Source organism: Oncorhynchus tshawytscha, unplaced genomic scaffold (genome assembly GCF_018296145.1).
Source record: "Oncorhynchus tshawytscha isolate Ot180627B unplaced genomic scaffold, Otsh_v2.0 Un_contig_12634_pilon_pilon, whole genome shotgun sequence".
Lineage (NCBI taxonomy): Eukaryota > Metazoa > Chordata > Actinopteri > Salmoniformes > Salmonidae > Oncorhynchus > Oncorhynchus tshawytscha.
The window spans coordinates 1-20,597 of NW_024607723.1; the positions used below are offsets into that span (position 1 = coordinate 1).

A 20,597-nucleotide genomic window follows, 5' to 3' on the forward strand; every position below is an offset into this window, starting at 1 on the left:
GCTACCTGCCTCTCCCCATCTGAAGCATAGGCTACATTAGCCTACTGACGTTACAAGACTGATTCAGAAATTAGGGAGAGACGAGAGATTTTTTAAGCCAGAGTTAGCTAGCTAATAAGCTTGTGTGTGCGGAGCGTCACCGGAAGTAAAATCAAAACTTGTCTTATCTTTTTTTTTTTGTAGCTAATAAATCCAACGAGAAGTGCTAAATATAGTTTACTTAATTAGCATTGAAAACGTTTTATCTATTATTTTTCTCATTTTTAGTTTGAACCGGTTCAGAACTTTATTTTGTGTGCAGAGCGTTATTAACTGGTTCCCATGTTTCCTGTGTGTGAGTGCATCATATCCAGTACCTGAGCACAGCTTCCTGTGTGTGTTGTGTCCAGTACCTGAGCACAGCTTCCTGTGTGTGAGTGCATCATATCCAGTACCTGAGCACAGCTTCCTGTGTGTGAGTGCATCATATCCAGTACCTGAGCACAGCTTCCTGTGTGTGAGTGCATCATATCCAGTACCTGAGCACAGCTTCCTGTGTGTGAGTGCATCATATCCAGTACCTGAGCACAGCTTCCTGTGTGTGTTGTGTCCAGTACCTGAGCACAGCTTCCTGTGTGTGAGTGCATCATATCCAGTACCTGAGCACAGCTTCCTGTGTGTGTTGTGTCCAGTACCTGAGCACAGCTTCCTGTGTGTGAGTGCATCATATCCAGTACCTGAGCACAGCTTCCTGTGTGTGAGTGCATCATATCCAGTACCTGAGCACAGCTTCCTGTGTGTGAGTGCATCATATCCAGTACCTGAGCACAGCTTCCTGTGTGTGTTGTGTCTAGTACCTGAGCACAGCTTCCTGTGTGTGTTGTGTCTAGTACCTGAGCACAGCTTCCTGTGTGTGTTGTGTCTAGTACCTGAGCACAGCTTCCTGTGTGTGTTGTGTCCAGTACCTGAGCACAGCTTCCTGTGTGTGTTGTGTCTAGTACCTGAGCACAGCTTCCTGTGTGTGTTGTGTCTAGTACCTGAGCACAGCTTCCTGTGTGTGTTGTGTCTAGTACCTGAGCACAGCTTCCTGTGTGTGTTGTGTCTAGTACCTGAGCACAGCTTCCTGTGTGTGTTGTCTCCAGTACCTGAGCACAGCTTCCTGTGTGTGAGTGCATCATATCCAGTACCTGAGCACAGCTTCCTGTGTGTGAGTGCATCATATCCAGTACCTGAGCACAGCTTCCTGTGTGTGAGTGCATCATATCCAGTACCTGAGCACAGCTTCCTGTGTGTGAGTGCATCATATCAGTACCTGAGCACAGCTTCCTGTGTGTGAGTGCATCATATCCAGTACCTGAGCACAGCTTCCTGTGTGTGAGTGCATCATATCCAGTACCTGAGCACAGCTTCCTGTGTGTGTTGTGTCCAGTACCTGAGCACAGCTTCCTGTGTGTGAGTGCATCATATCCAGTACCTGAGCACAGCTTCCTGTGTGTGTTGTGTCTAGTACCTGAGCACAGCTTCCTGTGTGTGTTGTGTCTAGTACCTGAGCACAGCTTCCTGTGTGTGTTGTGTCCAGTACCTGAGCACAGCTTCCTGTGTGTGTTGTGTCTAGTACCTGAGCACAGCTTCCTGTGTGTGTTGTGTCTAGTACCTGAGCACAGCTTCCTGTGTGTGTTGTGTCTAGTACCTGAGCACAGCTTCCTGTGTGTGTTGTGTCTAGTACCTGAGCACAGCTTCCTGTGTGTGTTGTGTCTAGTACCTGAGCACAGCTTCCTGTGTGTGTTGTCTCCAGTACCTGAGCACAGCTTCCTGTGTGTGAGTGCATCATATCCAGTACCTGAGCACAGCTTCCTGTGTGTGAGTGCATCATATCCAGTACCTGAGCACAGCTTCCTGTGTGTGAGTGCATCATATCCAGTACCTGAGCACAGCTTCCTGTGTGTGAGTGCATCATATCCAGTACCTGAGCACAGCTTCCTGTGTGTGAGTGCATCATATCCAGTACCTGAGCACAGCTTCCTGTGTGTGAGTGCATCATATCCAGTACCTGAGCACAGCTTCCTGTGTGTGTTGTGTCCAGTACCTGAGCACAGCTTCCTGTGTGTGAGTGCATCATATCCAGTACCTGAGCACAGCTTCCTGTGTGTGTTGTGTCTAGTACCTGAGCACAGCTTCCTGTGTGTGTTGTGTCTAGTACCTGAGCACAGCTTCCTGTGTGTGTTGTGTCCAGTACCTGAGCACAGCTTCCTGTGTGTGTTGTGTCTAGTACCTGAGCACAGCTTCCTGTGTGTGTTGTGTCTAGTACCTGAGCACAGCTTCCTGTGTGTGTTGTGTCTAGTACCTGAGCACAGCTTCCTGTGTGTGTTGTGTCTAGTACCTGAGCACAGCTTCCTGTGTGTGTTGTCTCCAGTACCTGAGCACAGCTTCCTGTGTGTGAGTGCATCATATCCAGTACCTGAGCACAGCTTCCTGTGTGTGAGTGCATCATATCCAGTACCTGAGCACAGCTTCCTGTGTGTGAGTGCATCATATCCAGTACCTGAGCACAGCTTCCTGTGTGTGAGTGCATCATATCCAGTACCTGAGCACAGCTTCCTGTGTGTGAGTGCATCATATCCAGTACCTGAGCACAGCTTCCTGTGTGTGAGTGCATCATATCCAGTACCTGAGCACAGCTTCCTGTGTGTGTTGTGTCCAGTACCTGAGCACAGCTTCCTGTGTGTGAGTGCATCATATCCAGTACCTGAGCACAGCTTCCTGTGTGTGAGTGCATCATATCCAGTACCTGAGCACAGCTTCCTGTGTGTGAGTGCATCATATCCAGTACCTGAGCACAGCTTCCTGTGTGTGTTGTGTCCAGTACCTGAGCACAGCTTCCTGTGTGTGAGTGCATCATATCCAGTACCTGAGCACAGCTTCCTGTGTGTGTTGTGTCCAGTACCTGAGCACAGCTTCCTGTGTGTGAGTGCATCATATCCAGTACCTGAGCACAGCTTCCTGTGTGTGAGTGCATCATATCCAGTACCTGAGCACAGCTTCCTGTGTGTGTTGTGTCTAGTACCTGAGCACAGCTTCCTGTGTGTGTTGTGTCTAGTACCTGAGCACAGCTTCCTGTGTGTGTTGTGTCTAGTACCTGAGCACAGCTTCCTGTGTGTGTTGTGTCTAGTACCTGAGCACAGCTTCCTGTGTGTGTTGTGTCTAGTACCTGAGCACAGCTTCCTGTGTGTGTTGTGTCTAGTACCTGAGCACAGCTTCCTGTGTGTGTTGTGTCTAGTACCTGAGCACAGCTTCCTGTGTGTGTTGTGTCCAGTACCTGAGCACAGCTTCCTGTGTGTGAGTGCATCATATCCAGTACCTGAGCACAGCTTCCTGTGTGTGAGTGCATCATATCCAGTACCTGAGCACAGCTTCCTGTGTGTGAGTGCATCATATCCAGTACCTGAGCACAGCTTCCTGTGTGTGAGTGCATCATATCCAGTACCTGAGCACAGCTTCCTGTGTGTGTTGTGTCCAGTACCTGAGCACAGCTTCCTGTGTGTGAGTGCATCATATCCAGTACCTGAGCACAGCTTCCTGTGTGTGAGTGCATCATATCCAGTACCTGAGCACAGCTTCCTGTGTGTGTTGTGTCCAGTACCTGAGCACAGCTTCCTGTGTGTGAGTGCATCATATCCAGTACCTGAGCACAGCTTCCTGTGTGTGTTGTGTCCAGTACCTGAGCACAGCTTCCTGTGTGTGAGTGCATCATATCCAGTACCTGAGCACAGCTTCCTGTGTGTGTTGTGTCCAGTACCTGAGCACAGCTTCCTGTGTGTGAGTGCATCATATCCAGTACCTGAGCACAGCTTCCTGTGTGTGAGTGCATCATATCCAGTACCTGAGCACAGCTTCCTGTGTGTGAGTGCATCATATCCAGTACCTGAGCACAGCTTCCTGTGTGTGAGTGCATCATATCCAGTACCTGAGCACAGCTTCCTGTGTGTGTTGTGTCCAGTACCTGAGCACAGCTTCCTGTGTGTGAGTGCATCATATCCAGTACCTGAGCACAGCTTCCTGTGTGTGAGTGCATCATATCCAGTACCTGAGCACAGCTTCCTGTGTGTGTTGTGTCCAGTACCTGAGCACAGCTTCCTGTGTGTGAGTGCATCATATCCAGTACCTGAGCACAGCTTCCTGTGTGTGTTGTGTCCAGTACCTGAGCACAGCTTCCTGTGTGTGAGTGCATCATATCCAGTACCTGAGCACAGCTTCCTGTGTGTGTTGTGTCCAGTACCTGAGCACAGCTTCCTGTGTGTGAGTGCATCATATCCAGTACCTGAGCACAGCTTCCTGTGTGTGAGTGCATCATATCCAGTACCTGAGCACAGCTTCCTGTGTGTGAGTGCATCATATCCAGTACCTGAGCACAGCTTCCTGTGTGTGTTGTGTCCAGTACCTGAGCACAGCTTCCTGTGTGTGAGTGCATCATATCCAGTACCTGAGCACAGCTTCCTGTGTGTGTTGTGTCCAGTACCTGAGCACAGCTTCCTGTGTGTGAGTGCATCATATCCAGTACCTGAGCACAGCTTCCTGTGTGTGAGTGCATCATATCCAGTACCTGAGCACAGCTTCCTGTGTGTGAGTGCATCATATCCAGTACCTGAGCACAGCTTCCTGTGTGTGTTGTGTCTAGTACCTGAGCACAGCTTCCTGTGTGTGTTGTGTCCAGTACCTGAGCACAGCTTCGTCCAGCTCCTGTGGTCTGTTTGTAGCTCCCATCACCAGAACCCTCTCTGCCCCTTCCGACTGCACCTGCAACCATCCAGGAGACTGTTGAAGGACACCATATATACAACCATCCAGGTGACTGTTGAAGGATACCATATATACAACCATCCAGGAGACTGTTGAAGGACACCATATATACAACCATCCAGGTGACTGTTGAAGGATACCATATATACAACCATCCAGGTGACTGTTGAAGGATACCATATATACAACCATCCAGGAGACTGTTGAAGGACACCATATATACAACCATCAGTGGACGGCCTCACTAATGGCTGAATGCCTATGGCTGAATGGAAGCAAGTCCCCACAGCAATGTTCCTACATCTAGTGGAAAGCCTTCCCAGAAGAGTGGAGGCTGTTATAGCAGCAATGTTCCAACATCTAGTGGAAAGTCTTCCCAGAAGAGTGGAGGCTGTTATAGCAGCAATGTTCCTACATCTAGTGGAAAGCCTTCCCAGAAGAGTGGAGGCTGTTATAGCAGCAATGTTCCTACATCTAGTGGAAAGCCTTCCCAGAAGAGTGGAGGCTGTTATAGCAGCAATGTTCCAACATCTAGTGGAAAGCCTTCCCAGAAGAGTGGAGGCTGTTATAGCAGCAATGTTCCTACATCTAGTGGAAAGTCTTCCCAGAAGAGTGGAGGCTGTTATAGCAGCAATGTTCCTACATCTAGTGGAAAGCCTTCCCAGACGAGTGGAGGCTGTTATAGCAGCAATGTTCCTACATCTAGTGGAAAGCCTTCCCAGAAGAGTGGAGGCTGTTATAGCAGCAATGTTCCAACATCTAGTGGAAAGCCTTCCCAGAAGAGTGGAGGCTGTTATAGCAGCAATGTTCCAACATCTAGTGGAAAGCCTTCCCAGAAGAGTGGAGGCTGTTATAGCAGCAATGTTCCTACATCTAGTGGAAAGCCTTCCCAGAAGAGTGGAGGCTGTTATAGCAGCAATGTTCCTACATCTAGTGGAAAGTCTTCCCAGAAGAGTGGAGGTTGTTATAGCAGCAAAGGGGGGACCAACTCTAATACCCATAATACCCATGATTTTAGAATGAGATGTTCGATGAGTAGGTGTCCACATACTTTTGGTCATGTAGTGTACATAAGGTCTTTTATAGCTCATTAATAATCCATACAGGAAACACTCAATAAACATAGACATTGCGACTGCCGTTGATAATTGCAGACGGGAGTAACATTACCGTGACATAACTAAAATGGTCGTTGGTCTTACCCCGTCAAACTGTATGAGAAACTCTGTCTTTAAACGCCGACTGGCATCGTGTTCTCCTTCCCGTCTCTCACAGAGCAGGCTGTCGATCTCATCTGGGAGGACGGCAAACAGACAGGGATCATAGCGAACGTCACCACAACAGCTACTGTCTGTTCAGTCTCTCAGAAACAAACAACTGTGTGGGTACTGAGTGGTATATAAAATGATACATACAAATGGTGCCCTATTCCCTATGTAGTGCACTGCTTTAGACCAGCGTCCAATAGGCCTTCATAGGGGCTCCGGTCGAAAGTAGTGCACTATGGTAAAACATTTTTATTAAAAGCTGTAAAATGTCACTTTTTTTGGACGACCTGACCAAATTCACATAGAAATGTGTGTTATAGATCTGTCACTCTCATTGACAGACAGTCTAAGACGCTGTACATCTGACCTATGTGAGCTAGTTCTATGCTTCTCGTTCTTATGTTTAGTTTTTGCGTCTTTTACTTTCGGTTTTGTACACCAGCTACGAACAGCTGAAAATACAATATTTATGCTTATAGAAAAGCGCTTTCTACGGTACAATGATTCTATACCTGCTTGTTTTGTCACATAAACTGAAATTAGGCAAAACTATTGGAATATTAGCTAGCAGGAAATGGCAGAGTGATTTCTGCATCTTTAACTAGTCCAATTCACCCGTTACTATGTAAAGCGCTTCGAGTAACTCACTATGTAGAAAGTCGCTATAAAAATCCAATTCATTATTACTATTAAACAAATGTAATGAACGGTTGGTTTCTTTGGACAGACTAAAAGCAACAAAATACAATGGAAAATGTCAAGTTCAAATATTAATGTTGGACGTCAGATCACTGATGGAAGATAATGAGTATACAGTAAAATCACTTAAACCAACCAATGAAGATGATGGCAGGTTGTAGTTCTCTGGCCACAGCAAACAGAGCTCTGACCAGCTTCTCTCCCTCTCCCACCTGGGAAGGAGAGATACAGGTCAGAGGTCACTCAAGTACAACTACGAACACTTTACACTGGAAGGTAAAGGTCAACTTTATAAAGTGGTTTTAAAAGAGTTCATAAGCAGTTTAAAGACTTATCTGTTTATTGATAGTTAAACTGATCAACTAGTTAGCTAATCCACTAGTTGGGACATATTTCTACCTGAGTATTGGTCTACAGTAGTCCACTACCCTATAGACCCTGGTCAACAGTAGTCCACTACCCTATAGACCCTGGTCAACAGTAGTCCACTACCCTATAGACCCTGGTCAACAGTAGTCCACTACCCTATAGACCCTGGTCAACAGTAGTCCACTACCCTATAGACCCTGGTCAACAGTAGTCCACTACCCTGGTCCACTACCCTATAGACCCTGGTCAACAGTAGTCGACTACCCTGTTCCACTACCCTATAGACCCTGGTCAACAGTAGTCCACTACCCTATAGACCCTGGTCAACAGTAGTCCACTACCCTATAGATCCTGGTCAACAGTAGTCCACTACCCTATAGACCCTGGTCTACAGTAGTCCCCTACCCTATAGACCCTGGTCTACAGTAGTCCACTACCCTATAGACCCTGGTAAACAGTAGTCCACTACCCTATACACCCTGGTCTACAGTAGTCCACTACCCTATAGACCCTGGTCTACAGTAGTCCACTACCCTATAGACCCTGGTCAACAGTAGTCCACTACCCTATAGACCCTGGTCTACAGTAGTCTACTACCCTATAGACCCAGGTCAACAGTAGTCCACTACCCTGTTCTACAGTAGTCCACTACCCTATAGACCCTGGTTAACAGTAGTCCACTACCCTATAGACCCTGGTCTACATTAGTCCACTACCCTGGTCTACAGTAGTCCACTACCCAGGTCAACAGTAGGCCACTACCCAGGTCAACAGTAGTCCACTACCCTGGTCAACAGTAGTCCACTACCCTGGTCTACAGTAGTGCACTACCCTATAGACCCTGGTCAACAGTAGTCCACTACCCTGGTCAACAGTAGTCCACTACCCTGTTCTACAGTAGTCCACTACCCTGTTCTACAGTAGTCCACTACCCTGGTCAACAGTAGTCCACTACCCTGGTCTACAGTAGTGCACTACCCTATAGACCCTGGTCAACAGTAGTCCACTACCCTGGTCAACAGTAGTCCACTACCCTGGTCTACAGTAGTCCACTACCCTATAGACCCTGGTCAACAGTAGTCCACTACCCTATACACCCTGGTCTACAGTAGTCCACTACCCTATAGACCCTGGTCTACAGTAGTCCACTACCCTATAGACCCTGGTCAACAGTAGTCCACTACCCTATAGACCCTGGTCTACAGTAGTCTACTACCCTATAGACCCAGGTCAACAGTAGTCCACTACCCTGTTCTACAGTAGTCCACTACCCTATAGACCCTGGTTAACAGTAGTCCACTACCCTATAGACCCTGGTCTACATTAGTCCACTACCCTGGTCTACAGTAGTCCACTACCCAGGTCAACAGTAGGCCACTACCCAGGTCAACAGTAGTCCACTACCCTGGTCAACAGTAGTCCACTACCCTGGTCTACAGTAGTGCACTACCCTATAGACCCTGGTCAACAGTAGTCCACTACCCTGGTCAACAGTAGTCCACTACCCTGTTCTACAGTAGTCCACTACCCTGTTCTACAGTAGTCCACTACCCTGGTCAACAGTAGTCCACTACCCTGGTCTACAGTAGTGCACTACCCTATAGACCCTGGTCAACAGTAGTCCACTACCCTGGTCAACAGTAGTCCACTACCCTGGTCTACAGTAGTCCACTACCCTATAGACCCTGGTCAACAGTAGTCCACTACCCTATAGACCCTGGTCTACAGTAGTCTACTACCCTATAGACCCAGGTCAACAGTAGTCCACTACCCTGTTCTACAGTAGTCCACTACCCTATAGACCCTGGTTAACAGTAGTCCACTACCCTATAGACCCTGGTCTACATTAGTCCACTACCCTGGTCTACAGTATTCCACTACCCAGGTCAACAGTAGGCCACTACCCAGGTCAACAGTAGTCCACTACCCTGGTCAACAGTAGTCCACTACCCTGGTCTACAGTAGTGCACAACCCTATAGACCCTGGTCAACAGTAGTCCACTACCCTGGTCAACAGTAGTCCACTACCCTGTTCTACAGTAGTCCACTACCCTGTTCTACAGTAGTCCACTACCCTATAGACCCCGGTCAACAGTAGTCCACTACCCTGGTCAACAGTAGTCCACTACCCTATAGACCCCGGTCAACAGTAGTCCACTACCCTGGTCAACAGTAGTCCACTACCCTGGTCAACAGTAGTCCACTACCCTATAGACCCTGGTCAACAGTAGTCCACTACCCTATAGACCCTGGTCAACAGTAGTACACTACCCTGGTCAACAGTAGTCCACTACCCTATAGACCCTGGTCAACAGTAGTCCACTACCCTATAGACCCTGGTCTACAGTAGTCCACTACCCTGGTCTACAGTAGTCCACTACCCAGGTCAACAGTAGTCCACTACCCTATAGACCCTGGTCTACAGTAGTCTACTACCCTATAGACCCAGGTCAACAGTAGTCCACTACCCTGTTCTACAGTAGTCCACTACCCTATAGACCCTGGTTAACAGTAGTCCACTACCCTATAGACCCTGGTCTACATTAGTCCACTACCCTGGTCTACAGTAGTCCACTACCCAGGTCAACAGTAGGCCACTACCCAGGTCAACAGTAGTCCACTACCCTGGTCAACAGTAGTCCACTACCCTGGTCTACAGTAGTGCACTACCCTATAGACCCTGGTCAACAGTAGTCCACTACCCTGGTCTACAGTAGTCCACTACCCAGGTCAACAGTAGGCCACTACCCTGGTCAACAGTAGGCCACTACCCTGGTCAACAGTAGGCCACTACCCTGGTCAACAGTAGTCCACTACCCTGGTCTACAGTAGTGCACTACCCTATAGACCCTGGTCAACAGTAGTCCACTACCCTGGTCAACAGTAGTCCACTACCCTGTTCTACAGTAGTCCACTACCCTGTTCTACAGTAGTCCACTACCCTATAGACCCCGGTCAACAGTAGTCCACTACCCTGGTCAACAGTAGTCCACTACCCTATAGACCCCGGTCAACAGTAGTCCACTACCCTGGTCAACAGTAGTCCACTACCCTGGTCAACAGTAGTCCACTACCCTATAGACCCTGGTCAACAGTAGTCCACTACCCTATAGACCCTGGTCAACAGTAGTACACTACCCTGGTCAACAGTAGTCCACTACCCTATAGACCCTGGTCAACAGTAGTCCACTACCCTGGTCAACAGTAGTCCACTACCCTATAGACCCTGGTCTACAGTAGTCCACTACCCTGGTCTACAGTAGTCCACTACCCTATAGACCCTTGTCAACAGTAGTCCACTACCCTATAGACCCTGGTCAACAGTAGTCCACTACCCTATAGACCCCGGTCAACAGTAGTCCACTACCCTATAGACCCTGGTCTACAGTAGTCCACTACCCTATAGACCCTGGTCAACAGTAGTCCACTACCCTATAGACCCTGGTCAACAGTAGTCCACTACCCTATAGACCCTGGTCTACAGTAGTCCACTACCCTATAGACCCTGGTCTACAGTAGTCCACTACCCTGGTCGACAGTAGTCCACTACCCTGGTCGACAGTAGTCCACTACCCTGGTCGACAGTAGTCCACTACCCTGGTCAACAGTAGTCCACTACCCTATAGACCCTGGTCAACAGTAGTCCACTACCCTATAGACCCTGGTCAACAGTAGTCCACTACCCTATAGACCCTGGTCTACAGTAGTCCACTGCCCTATAGACCCTGGTCTACAGTAGTCCACTACCCTATAGACCCTGGTCTACAGTAGTCCACTACCCTATAGACCCCGGTCAACAGTAGTCCACTACCCTGGTCAACAGTAGTCCACTACCCTGGTCAACAGTAGTCCACTACCCTATAGACCCTGGTCAACAGTGGTCCACTACCCTGGTCAACAGTAGTCCACTACCCTGGTCTACAGTGGTCCACTACTCTATAGACCCTGGTCTACAGTAGTCCACTACCCTGGTCAACAGTAGTCCACTACCCAGGTCAACAGTAGACCACCACCCTGGTCAACAGTAGTCCACTACCCAGAGAATAGGGTGCCATTTTGGACACAGTAAATGAGTCTTAAGACTCCTCACCCATTTAGAGGTCAGACTGGAAGCACTGATGTTAAAGAAGGTGGCATGGGACTCCATGGCTACTGCTTTGGCCTGGGTAGAGGGACAAAACAGATCAATCATTATCATGAGAAAGAGGACTCCATTTCTACTGCTTTGGCCTGGGTAGAGGGACAAAACAGATCAATCATTATCACGAGAAAGAGGACTCCATTTCTACTGCTTTGGCCTGGGTAGAGGGACACAATAGATACATTTATTATCATGAGAAAGAGGCATAATGTCTTCAACATGCAGTCAACACCATGTGATGTCATTTGATGGTCACAAATGTTTGACTCACCAGCATGGTCTTTCCGTTGCCTGGGGGACCGAAGAGGAGCAGACCTCGTGCCGGGGATCTGAGACCAGTGAACAGCTAGAGGGGGACAAACACAACACCATAGACTGGAGTAGAGGCAACACTATAGACTGGACTAGAGACAACACTACCATAGACTGGAGTAGAGACAACACCACCATAGACTGGACTAGAGACAACACCACCATAGACTGGAGTAGAGACAACAACACCATAGACTGGAGTAGAGACAACACCACCATAGACTGGACTAGAGACAACACCACCATTGACTGGAGTAGAGACAACACCATAGACTGGAGTAGAGACAACACCACCATAGACTGGACTAGAGGCAACACCATAGACTGGAGTAGAGACAACACTACCATAGACTGGAGTAGAGACAACACCACCATAGACTGGAGTAGAGACAACACCACTATAGACTGGACTAGAGACAACACCACCATAGACTGGACTAGAGACAACACCATAGACTGGACTAGAGACAACACCATAGACTGGAGTAGAGACAACACCACCATAGACTGGACTAGAGACCACACTATAGACTGGACTAGAGACAACACCACCATAGACTGGAGTAGAGACAACACTACCACAGACTGGACTAGAGACAACACTATAGACTGGACTTAGAGACAACACCACCATAGACTGTACTGGAGACAACACCACCATAGACTGGAGTAGAGACAACACCACTATAGACTGGAGTAGAGACAACACCACCATAGACTGGACTAGAGACAACACCACCATAGACTGGAGTAGAGACAACACTACTATAGACTGGAGTAGAGACAACACCACTATAGACTGGAGTAGAGACAACACCACTATAGACTGGAGTAGAGACACCACCACTATAGACTGGAGTAGAGACAACACCACTATAGACTGGAGTAGACACAACACCACTATAGACTGGAGTAGAGACAACACCACTATAGACTGGAGTAGAGACAACACCACTATAGACTGGAGTAGAGACAACACCACTATAGACTGGAGTAGAGACAACACCACTATAGACTGGAGTAGAGACAACACCACCATAGACTGGAGTAGAGACAACACCACCATAGACTGGAGTAGAGACAACACCACCATAGACTGGAGTAGAGACAACACCACCATAGACTGGAGTAGAGACAACACCACCATAGACTTGAGTAGACAACAACACCACTATAGACTGGAGTAGAGACAACACTACCATAGACTGGAGTAGAGACAACACTATAGACTGGAGTAGAGACAACAGCACTATAGACTGGAGTAGAGACAACACCACTATAGACTGGACTAGAGACAACACCACTATAGACTGGACTAGAGACAACACCACTATAGACTGGACTAGAGACAACACTATAGACTGGACTAGAGACAACACTATAGACTGGACTAGAGACAACACTATAGACTGGACTAGAGACAACGCTATAGACTGGACTAGAGACAACACTATAGACTGGACTGGAGACAACACCACCATAGACTGGAGTAGAGACAACACCACTGGAGTAGAGACAACACCACCGGCTACTTAGAGCGTGATCACACGGTCGTCCATGACAGCTGATGCTCTCATGCATGCCTCAGTATTGCTTGCCTCCAGGCTATAGTGTTGTCTCTAGTCCAGTCTATAGTGTTGTCTCTAGTCCAGGCTATAGTGTTGTCTCTAGTCCATAGACTCCATAGACTGGACTAGAGACAACAATAGACTGGACTAGATTGAATCGTACTACACCGGCTACAACACTCGTCTTATGTGGCACAGCCGCGAGCTGCCCAGTGACCCGAGCCTACCAGACGAGCTAAATCACTTCTATGTTTGCTTTGAGGCAAGCAATACTGAGGCATGCATGAGAGCATCAGCTGTCATGGACGACCGTGTGATCACGCTCTAAGTAGCCGATGTGAGTAAGACCTTTAAACATGTCAACATTCTCAAGGCCGCTGGGCCAGACGGATTACCAGGACGTGTGCTCCGGGCATGTGCTGACCAACTGGCAGGTGTCTTCACTGGCATTTTCAACATGTCCCTGATTGAGTGTGGAATACCAACATGTTTCAAGCAGACCACCATAGTCCCTGTTCCCATGAACACAAAGGCAACCTGCCTAAATGACTACAGACCCGTGGCACTCACGTCCATAGCCATGAAGTGCTTTGAAAGGCTGGTAATGGCTCACATCAACACCATTATCCCAGAAACCCTAGACCCACTCCAATTTGCATACCGCCCCAACAGATTCACAGATGATGTAATCTCTATTGCACTCCACACTGCCTTTTCCTACCTGGACAAAAGGAACACCTATGTGAGAATGCTATTCATTGACTACAGCTCAGCATTCAACACCATAATACCCTCAAAGCTCATCACTAAGCTAAGGAACCTGGGATTAAACACCTCCCTCTGCAACTGGATCCTCGACTTCCTGACGGGCCGCCCCCAGGTGGTATGGGTAGGTAGCAACACATTTGCCATGCTGAGTCCTCAACACGGGGGCCCTCAGGGGTGCGTGCTCAGTCCCCTCCTGTACTCCTTGTTCACCCACGACTGCGAGGCCATGTACGACTCCAACACCATCATTAAGTTTACAGACGACACAACACTAGTAGGCCTGATCACGGACGAGACAGCTTATAAGGAGGAGGTCAGAGACCTGGCCGGGTGGTGCCAGAATAACAATCTATAACAATCAATAGAACCTCTCCCTCAATGTAACCAAGACGAAAGAGATGATCGTGGACTACAGGAAAAGGAGCACGTCCCCATTCTCATCAACGGGGCTGTTATGGAGCAGGTTGAGAGCTTCAAGTTCTTTGGTGTCCACATCACCAACAAACTAGAATGGTCCAAACACACCAAGACAGTCGTGAAGAGGGCACGACAAAACCTATTCCCCCTCAGGAGACTAAAAAGATTTGGCATGGGTCCTGAGATCCTCAAAAGGCTCTACAGCTGCAACATCAGAAATGTTCAGAAATTGCTCGGCCTCCGACCGCAAGGCACTACAGAGGGTAGTGTGTACAGCCCAGTACATCACTGGGGCGAAGCTGCCTGCCATCCAGGACTTCTACACCAGGCGGTGTCAGAGGAAGGCCCTAAAAATTGTCAAAGACCCCAGCCACCCCAGTCATAGACTGTTCTCTCTACTACTGCATGGCAAGGGATACCAGAGTGCCAAGTCTAGGACAAAAAGGCTTCTCAACAGTTTTTACCCCCAAGCCATAAGACTCCTGAACAGGTAATCAAATGGCTACACAGACTATTTGCATTGCCCCACCCCCCTCTTTACACTGCTGCTACTCTCTGTTAATCATATATGCATCGTCACATTAACTATACAGTTATCTACATACTATCTCAAATAGCCCAGACTATCGGCATTGTCACCCACCACCCGCCAACTCCTCTTTTACACTGCTGCTACTCTCTGTTCATCATATATGCATCGTCACTTTAACCATATCTACATGTACATACTACCTCAATCAGCCTGACTAACCGGTGTCTGTATATAGCCTGGCTACTTTTATAGCCTCTCTACTGTATATAACCTGGTTACTGTATATAGCCTCCCTACTGTATATAGCCTGGTTACTGTTTATAGCCTCTACTGTATATAGCCCCTCTACTGTATATAGCCTCTCTACTGTATATAGCCTCTCTACTGTATATAGCCCGGTTACTGTATATAGCCCGGTTACTGTATATAGCCCGGTTACTGTATATAACCTCTACTGTATATAGCCCCTCTACTGTATATAGCCTCTCTACTGTATATAGCCTCTCTACTGTATATAGCCCCTCTACTCTATATAGCCTCTACTGTATACAGCCTCTCTACTGTATATAGCCCTCTACTGTATATAGCCTCTCTACTGTATATAGCCCGCTACTGTATATAGCCCCGCTACTGTATATAGCCCCTCTACTGTATATAGCCCTCTACTGTATATAGCCCCTCTACTGTATATAGCCCCTACTGTATATAGCCTCTCTACTGTATATAGCCCCTACTGTATATAGCCCCTACTGTATATAGCCTCTACTGTATATAGCCCCTACTGTATATAGCCCCTACTGTATATAGCCCCTACTGTATATAGCCCTCTAGTATATAGCCCCTACTGTATATAGCCCCTACTGTATATAGCCCCTACTGTATATAGCCTCTCTACTGTATATAGCTCCTCTACTGTATATAGCCCCTCTACTGTATATAGCCCCTCTACTGTATACAGCCTCTACTGTATACAACCTCTCTACTGTATACAGCCCCTCTACTGTATATAGCCCCTACTGTATAAGGCCCTACTGTATAAGGCCCCTACTGTATATAGCCTCTACTGTATATAGCCTCTCTACTGTATATAGCCTCTCTACTGTATATAGCCTCTCTACTGTATATAGCCTCTCTACTGTATATAGCCTCTCTACTGTATATAGCCCCTCTACTGTATATAGCCCCTCTACTGTATACAGCCTCTACTGTATACAGCCTCTACTGTATATAGCCTCTCTACTGTATATAGCCTCTCTACTGTATATAGCCCCTCTACTGTATATAGCCTCTCTACTGTATATAGCCTCTCTACTGTATATAGCCTCTACTGTATATAGCCTCTACTGTATATAACCTGGTTACTGTATATAGCCTCTCTACTGTATATAGCCCCTCTACTGTATATAGCCCCTCTACTGTATATAGCCCCTCTACTGTATACAGCCTCTACTGTATATAGCCTCTCTACTGTATATAGCCCCTCTACTGTATATACAGCCTCTACTGTATACAGCCTCTACTGTATACAGCCTCTACTGTATATAGCCCCTCTACTGTATATAGGCCCTCTACTGTATATAGGCCCTCTACTGTATATAGCCTCTCTACTGTATATAGCCTCTCTACTGTATATAGCCTCTACTGTATATAGCCTCTCTACTGTATATAGCCCTCTACTGTATATAGCCCCTCTACTGTATATAGCCCCTCTACTGTATATAGCCCCTCTACTGTATATAGCCCCTCTACTGTATATAGCCCTCTACTGTATATAGCCCCTCTACTGTATATAGCCTCTACTGTATATAGCCTCTCTACTGTATATAGCCTCTCTACTGTATATAGCCCCTACTGTATATAGCCCTCTACTGTATATAGCCCTCTACTGTATATAGCCCTCTACTGTATATAGCCCCTCTACTGTATATAGCCCCTCTACTGTATATAGCCCCTCTACTGTATATAGCCCCTCTACTGTATATAGCCCCTCTACTGTATACAGCCCCTCTACTGTATACAGCCCCTCTACTGTAACTATTCACTGTTATTTATTTCCTTACTTATCTATTGTTCACCTAATACCCATTTTTTACTTAAAAATTGCACCATTGGTTAGAGCCTGTAAGTAAGCAGGTCTACTACACCTGTTGTATTCGGCGCACGTGACAAATAAACTTTGATTTGATTTGACTAGAGACAACAGACTGGACAAGAGACAGCAAGACAACTGTGAAGCCTGATTCCCACAATAGTGCCGACCTCAACTGTACTGTGCCCTGCTCGGGTATTTTCATTTCAAATTGTCCTTTCAAGCAAATATGCTGGATGTGTAAACAGACCAGACCGAAGCAGCTCAGCTTGGGTAGGTTTGACCCTCGAATGAGAATCAGGCATAACTGACAGACAGCAGCTCATAACACAGAGTAGAAAGCAAACATGTTCACCTCAGGTCTGAGTGCAGGCAGGATAACTATCTCCTGAAGAGCTTGTTTAGCCAGCTCCTGACCCGCTATGTCTTCAAAGCTCACTGACGACCCACTGAAATACACACACAATGTTTAAATGACTCCAGAACCCCAAGCAGTCTCAATTACAGTCATGGGTTGTAAATACAGGAGAGCTAGAAACCCGCCTTAACAAAAGTATCAGTGTGTGCCGCCTCAAAGGTCGAAGAGTTTGACGTCAGGGCGTCCCCAAGATGTTCAACGTGTAATTTGATCCTGACTGTAGTCCACTGCGCTATCCACTATCATCGTCTCTAGAATCCCTCCATTTGATGTGCTGAGGGTCTTCTCCGTCATAGCCTAGTCACATGTCTGTTAGTTCTGTATAGCCAACTCCCCAGAAAATGACCAAAAGACTACACAGATCGCTCCGGGGACCGGGCTACGCGGATCGCTCCGGGGACCGGGCTACGCGGATCGCTCCGGGGACCGGGCTACGCGGATCGCTCCGGGGACATGGCTACGCGGATCGCTCCGGGGACATGGCTACGCGGATCGCTCCGGGGACCGGGCTACGCGGACCGCTCCGGGGACCGGGCTACGCGGACCGCTCCGGGGACATGGCTACGCGGATCGCTCCGGGACCGGGCTACGCGGATCGCTCCGGGGACATGGCTACGCGGATCGCTCCGGGGACATGGCTACGCGGATCGCTCCGGGGACATGGCTACGCGGATCGCTCCGGGGACCGGGCTACGCGGATAGCTCCGGGGACATGGCTACGCGGATCGCTCCGGGGGACCGGGCTACGCGGATCGCTCCGGGGACCGGGCTACGCGGATCGCTCCGGGGACCGGGCTACGCGGATCGCTCCGGGGACATGGCTACGCAAATAGCTCCGGGGACCGGGCTGCGCGGATAGCTCCGGGGACCGGGCTGCACGGATAGCTCCGGGGACCGGGCTACACGGATAGCTCCGGGGACCGGGCTACACGGATAGCTCCGGGGACCGGGCTACACGGATAGCTCCGGGGACCGGGCTACACGGATAGCTCCGGGGACCGGGCTACACGGATAGCTCCGGGGACCGGGCTACACGGATAGCTCCGGGGACCGGGCTACACGGATAGCTCCGGGGACCGGGCTACACAGATAGCTCCGGGGACCGGGCTACACAGATAGCTCCGGGGACCGGGCTACACAGATAGCTCCGGGGACCGGGCTACACAGATAGCTCCGGGGACCGGGCTACACAGATTGCTCATCTATCCTACCCGTCTACGATTTCATTCAGTATGAAGCTGGCCAACTTGCTGTCCACATTCTTGAAGTTCTTCATATCCCTCTTCTGTGGTTCCTTCGATGCTGCTGGTCTACCATTCTGTCCTCTCCCTGCAGCCCGAGGGACAACCTTAGAGAGAACACTCCGTAAGTGTATAAAAATACACATAAAACAAACAAGATACACTATGAGCAACAACGTCCCATTTGAAACAGTATTTAAGACAAATTATGACTCAGAAATGTTGTTTTCCGTAAACTGTTAGCGGGGAGGTTATAAAACTAGGACTAAATAATTTATGGGACTAGAGGATAGGGACGGGGATAGAACAAGGCCTGTATTTTAATGGGACCAGAGACAGGACAAGGCCTGTACTTTAATGGGACAGAGACAGGACAAGGCCTGTATTTTAATGGGACCAGGGACAGAGACAGGACAAGGCCTGTACTTTAATGGGACCAGGGACAGGACCTGTACCAGGGATACCTTGATATTGTTGGTCCTGCTTGAGCCAGTGCTTGCTGGCTTACTGTGACCTGGTCCTGGTCCTGGCTTGTTCTTTGGACCAGTAGGCCTCACTGGAGGGGTAGGGAGATGGCCTGGTGGACTCTGAGGGCTGTGGCTCGTTTTAGACGCCGATGTACCTTCTGTGGCGAGAGACAGAGAGAGACAGAGAGACAGAGAGACAGAGGGTGAGAGAGAGAGGACGGAGAGAGGATGAGAGAGAGAGGACGGAGAGAGAGGATGGTGAGAGAGAGAAGACGGAGAGAGAGAGGTTGAGAGAGAAAGGACAGAGAGAGACAGAGGGTGAGAGAGAGGATGGACAGAGAGAGACCCTACAAGGTTAAATTTTAAAAAACAAAAACATTAGTAATATAACTATTTGCAAATTGCTAAAACACATAGCTGCTAATATAACAATTGAAATGTCAATCTCTTTTAAACCTTTTTGAGTGAGAAGTACTGATCTTAGTCAGGGATTTATTTACAACACAAATCTGTGTAGCTCAAAATCTAAGTGTGGCATCACTTCAAAGTGTTATGAGAGAAGACTGCAGCATGCCTCATATATTACCAGAATGGGAAGTCATCATGAAGACTGCAGCATGCCTCATATATTACCAGAATGGGAAGTCATCATGAAGACTGCAGCATGCCTCATATATTACCAGAATGGGAAGTCATCATGATGTGATACAATCTAAAACAACGTTCTCAACATCGTCAGAGAGCTGACCTAGAAGAGCGAGTCGGTCCTTTGCCATGGTGAGATTGTTGATCATCTTAGTTTGAAGCCTCTTCGAACGATCACAATGTTCTCCTAAAGTGAAAGTGAAAGACAGCGAAACGTGGTCACTGGCCAACGGCCACAACACAAAACAACCTCATATTAACTTGAAAGATAATGAGGTAGGAATTAGCTTACCTTGTCCTGTGACTTCAATAGCAATCCCCCTTTGAAGCTCTGCAATGCCTTTCTGATACCACTGTACTGCCTCCTCCTTGACACCTGCCATAACAAACCCACAGGCTCAGTCACAGAGAGAGAGTAGACAGACAGACAGACAGACAGACAGACACTCCCAGTGAGCCATTGCATAGTCACACAACATGTACGATTGGCTTCGATGCAACCAAGAGTTTTGACATTGTCAAACTCTCTTGGTTTCATCGAAGCTACTAATGTATGATAAACATATACAATATATATATATATATATATATATATATATTTTAAGGTAAGGAGATGCATTCAACCTTTGTCATCTTCATCGATCTTTAGTGCCACGGATATGTATTCAAATGCTCGTTTATGGTAGTTTCTAATGATTTCTCCGTTGTCGTTGCTGTCCCCGCCCTAACTTTGGCCGACATGGTAGTGAAATAATGTACAACTAGTTACAGTCGCTAGCTACATCAGAATCTCAAATACAGGAGTAAACAGAGATCTAAACACCAGAAAAGGGCGTCAGCGAACTCAGCAATGTATTATTGTATCTCTAACCATTTTCATATCCGAC

At 47.9% G+C, this 20,597-nt stretch overlaps 1 protein-coding gene across 1 annotated transcript; it reads right to left on the reverse strand.

Moving 5' to 3' along the window:
• Positions 1-4,638: 4,638 nt before the first annotated feature.
• On the reverse strand, positions 4,639-20,430 carry LOC121838828 (spastin-like). The gene is made up of 11 exons (XM_042312590.1): positions 20,335-20,430; positions 20,003-20,086; positions 19,814-19,897; positions 19,063-19,223; positions 18,569-18,705; positions 17,295-17,388; positions 11,525-11,599; positions 11,203-11,274; positions 6,880-6,955; positions 5,979-6,070; positions 4,639-4,773 (listed from the first exon to the last, which is right to left on the reverse strand). Exons 3-11 carry the CDS (start codon positions 19,857-19,859, stop codon positions 4,651-4,653), a joined length of 876 nt encoding a protein of 291 aa, XP_042168524.1. The 5' UTR covers positions 19,860-19,897; positions 20,003-20,086; positions 20,335-20,430; the 3' UTR covers positions 4,639-4,650.
• Between the last annotated feature and the right edge of the window lie 167 nt (positions 20,431-20,597).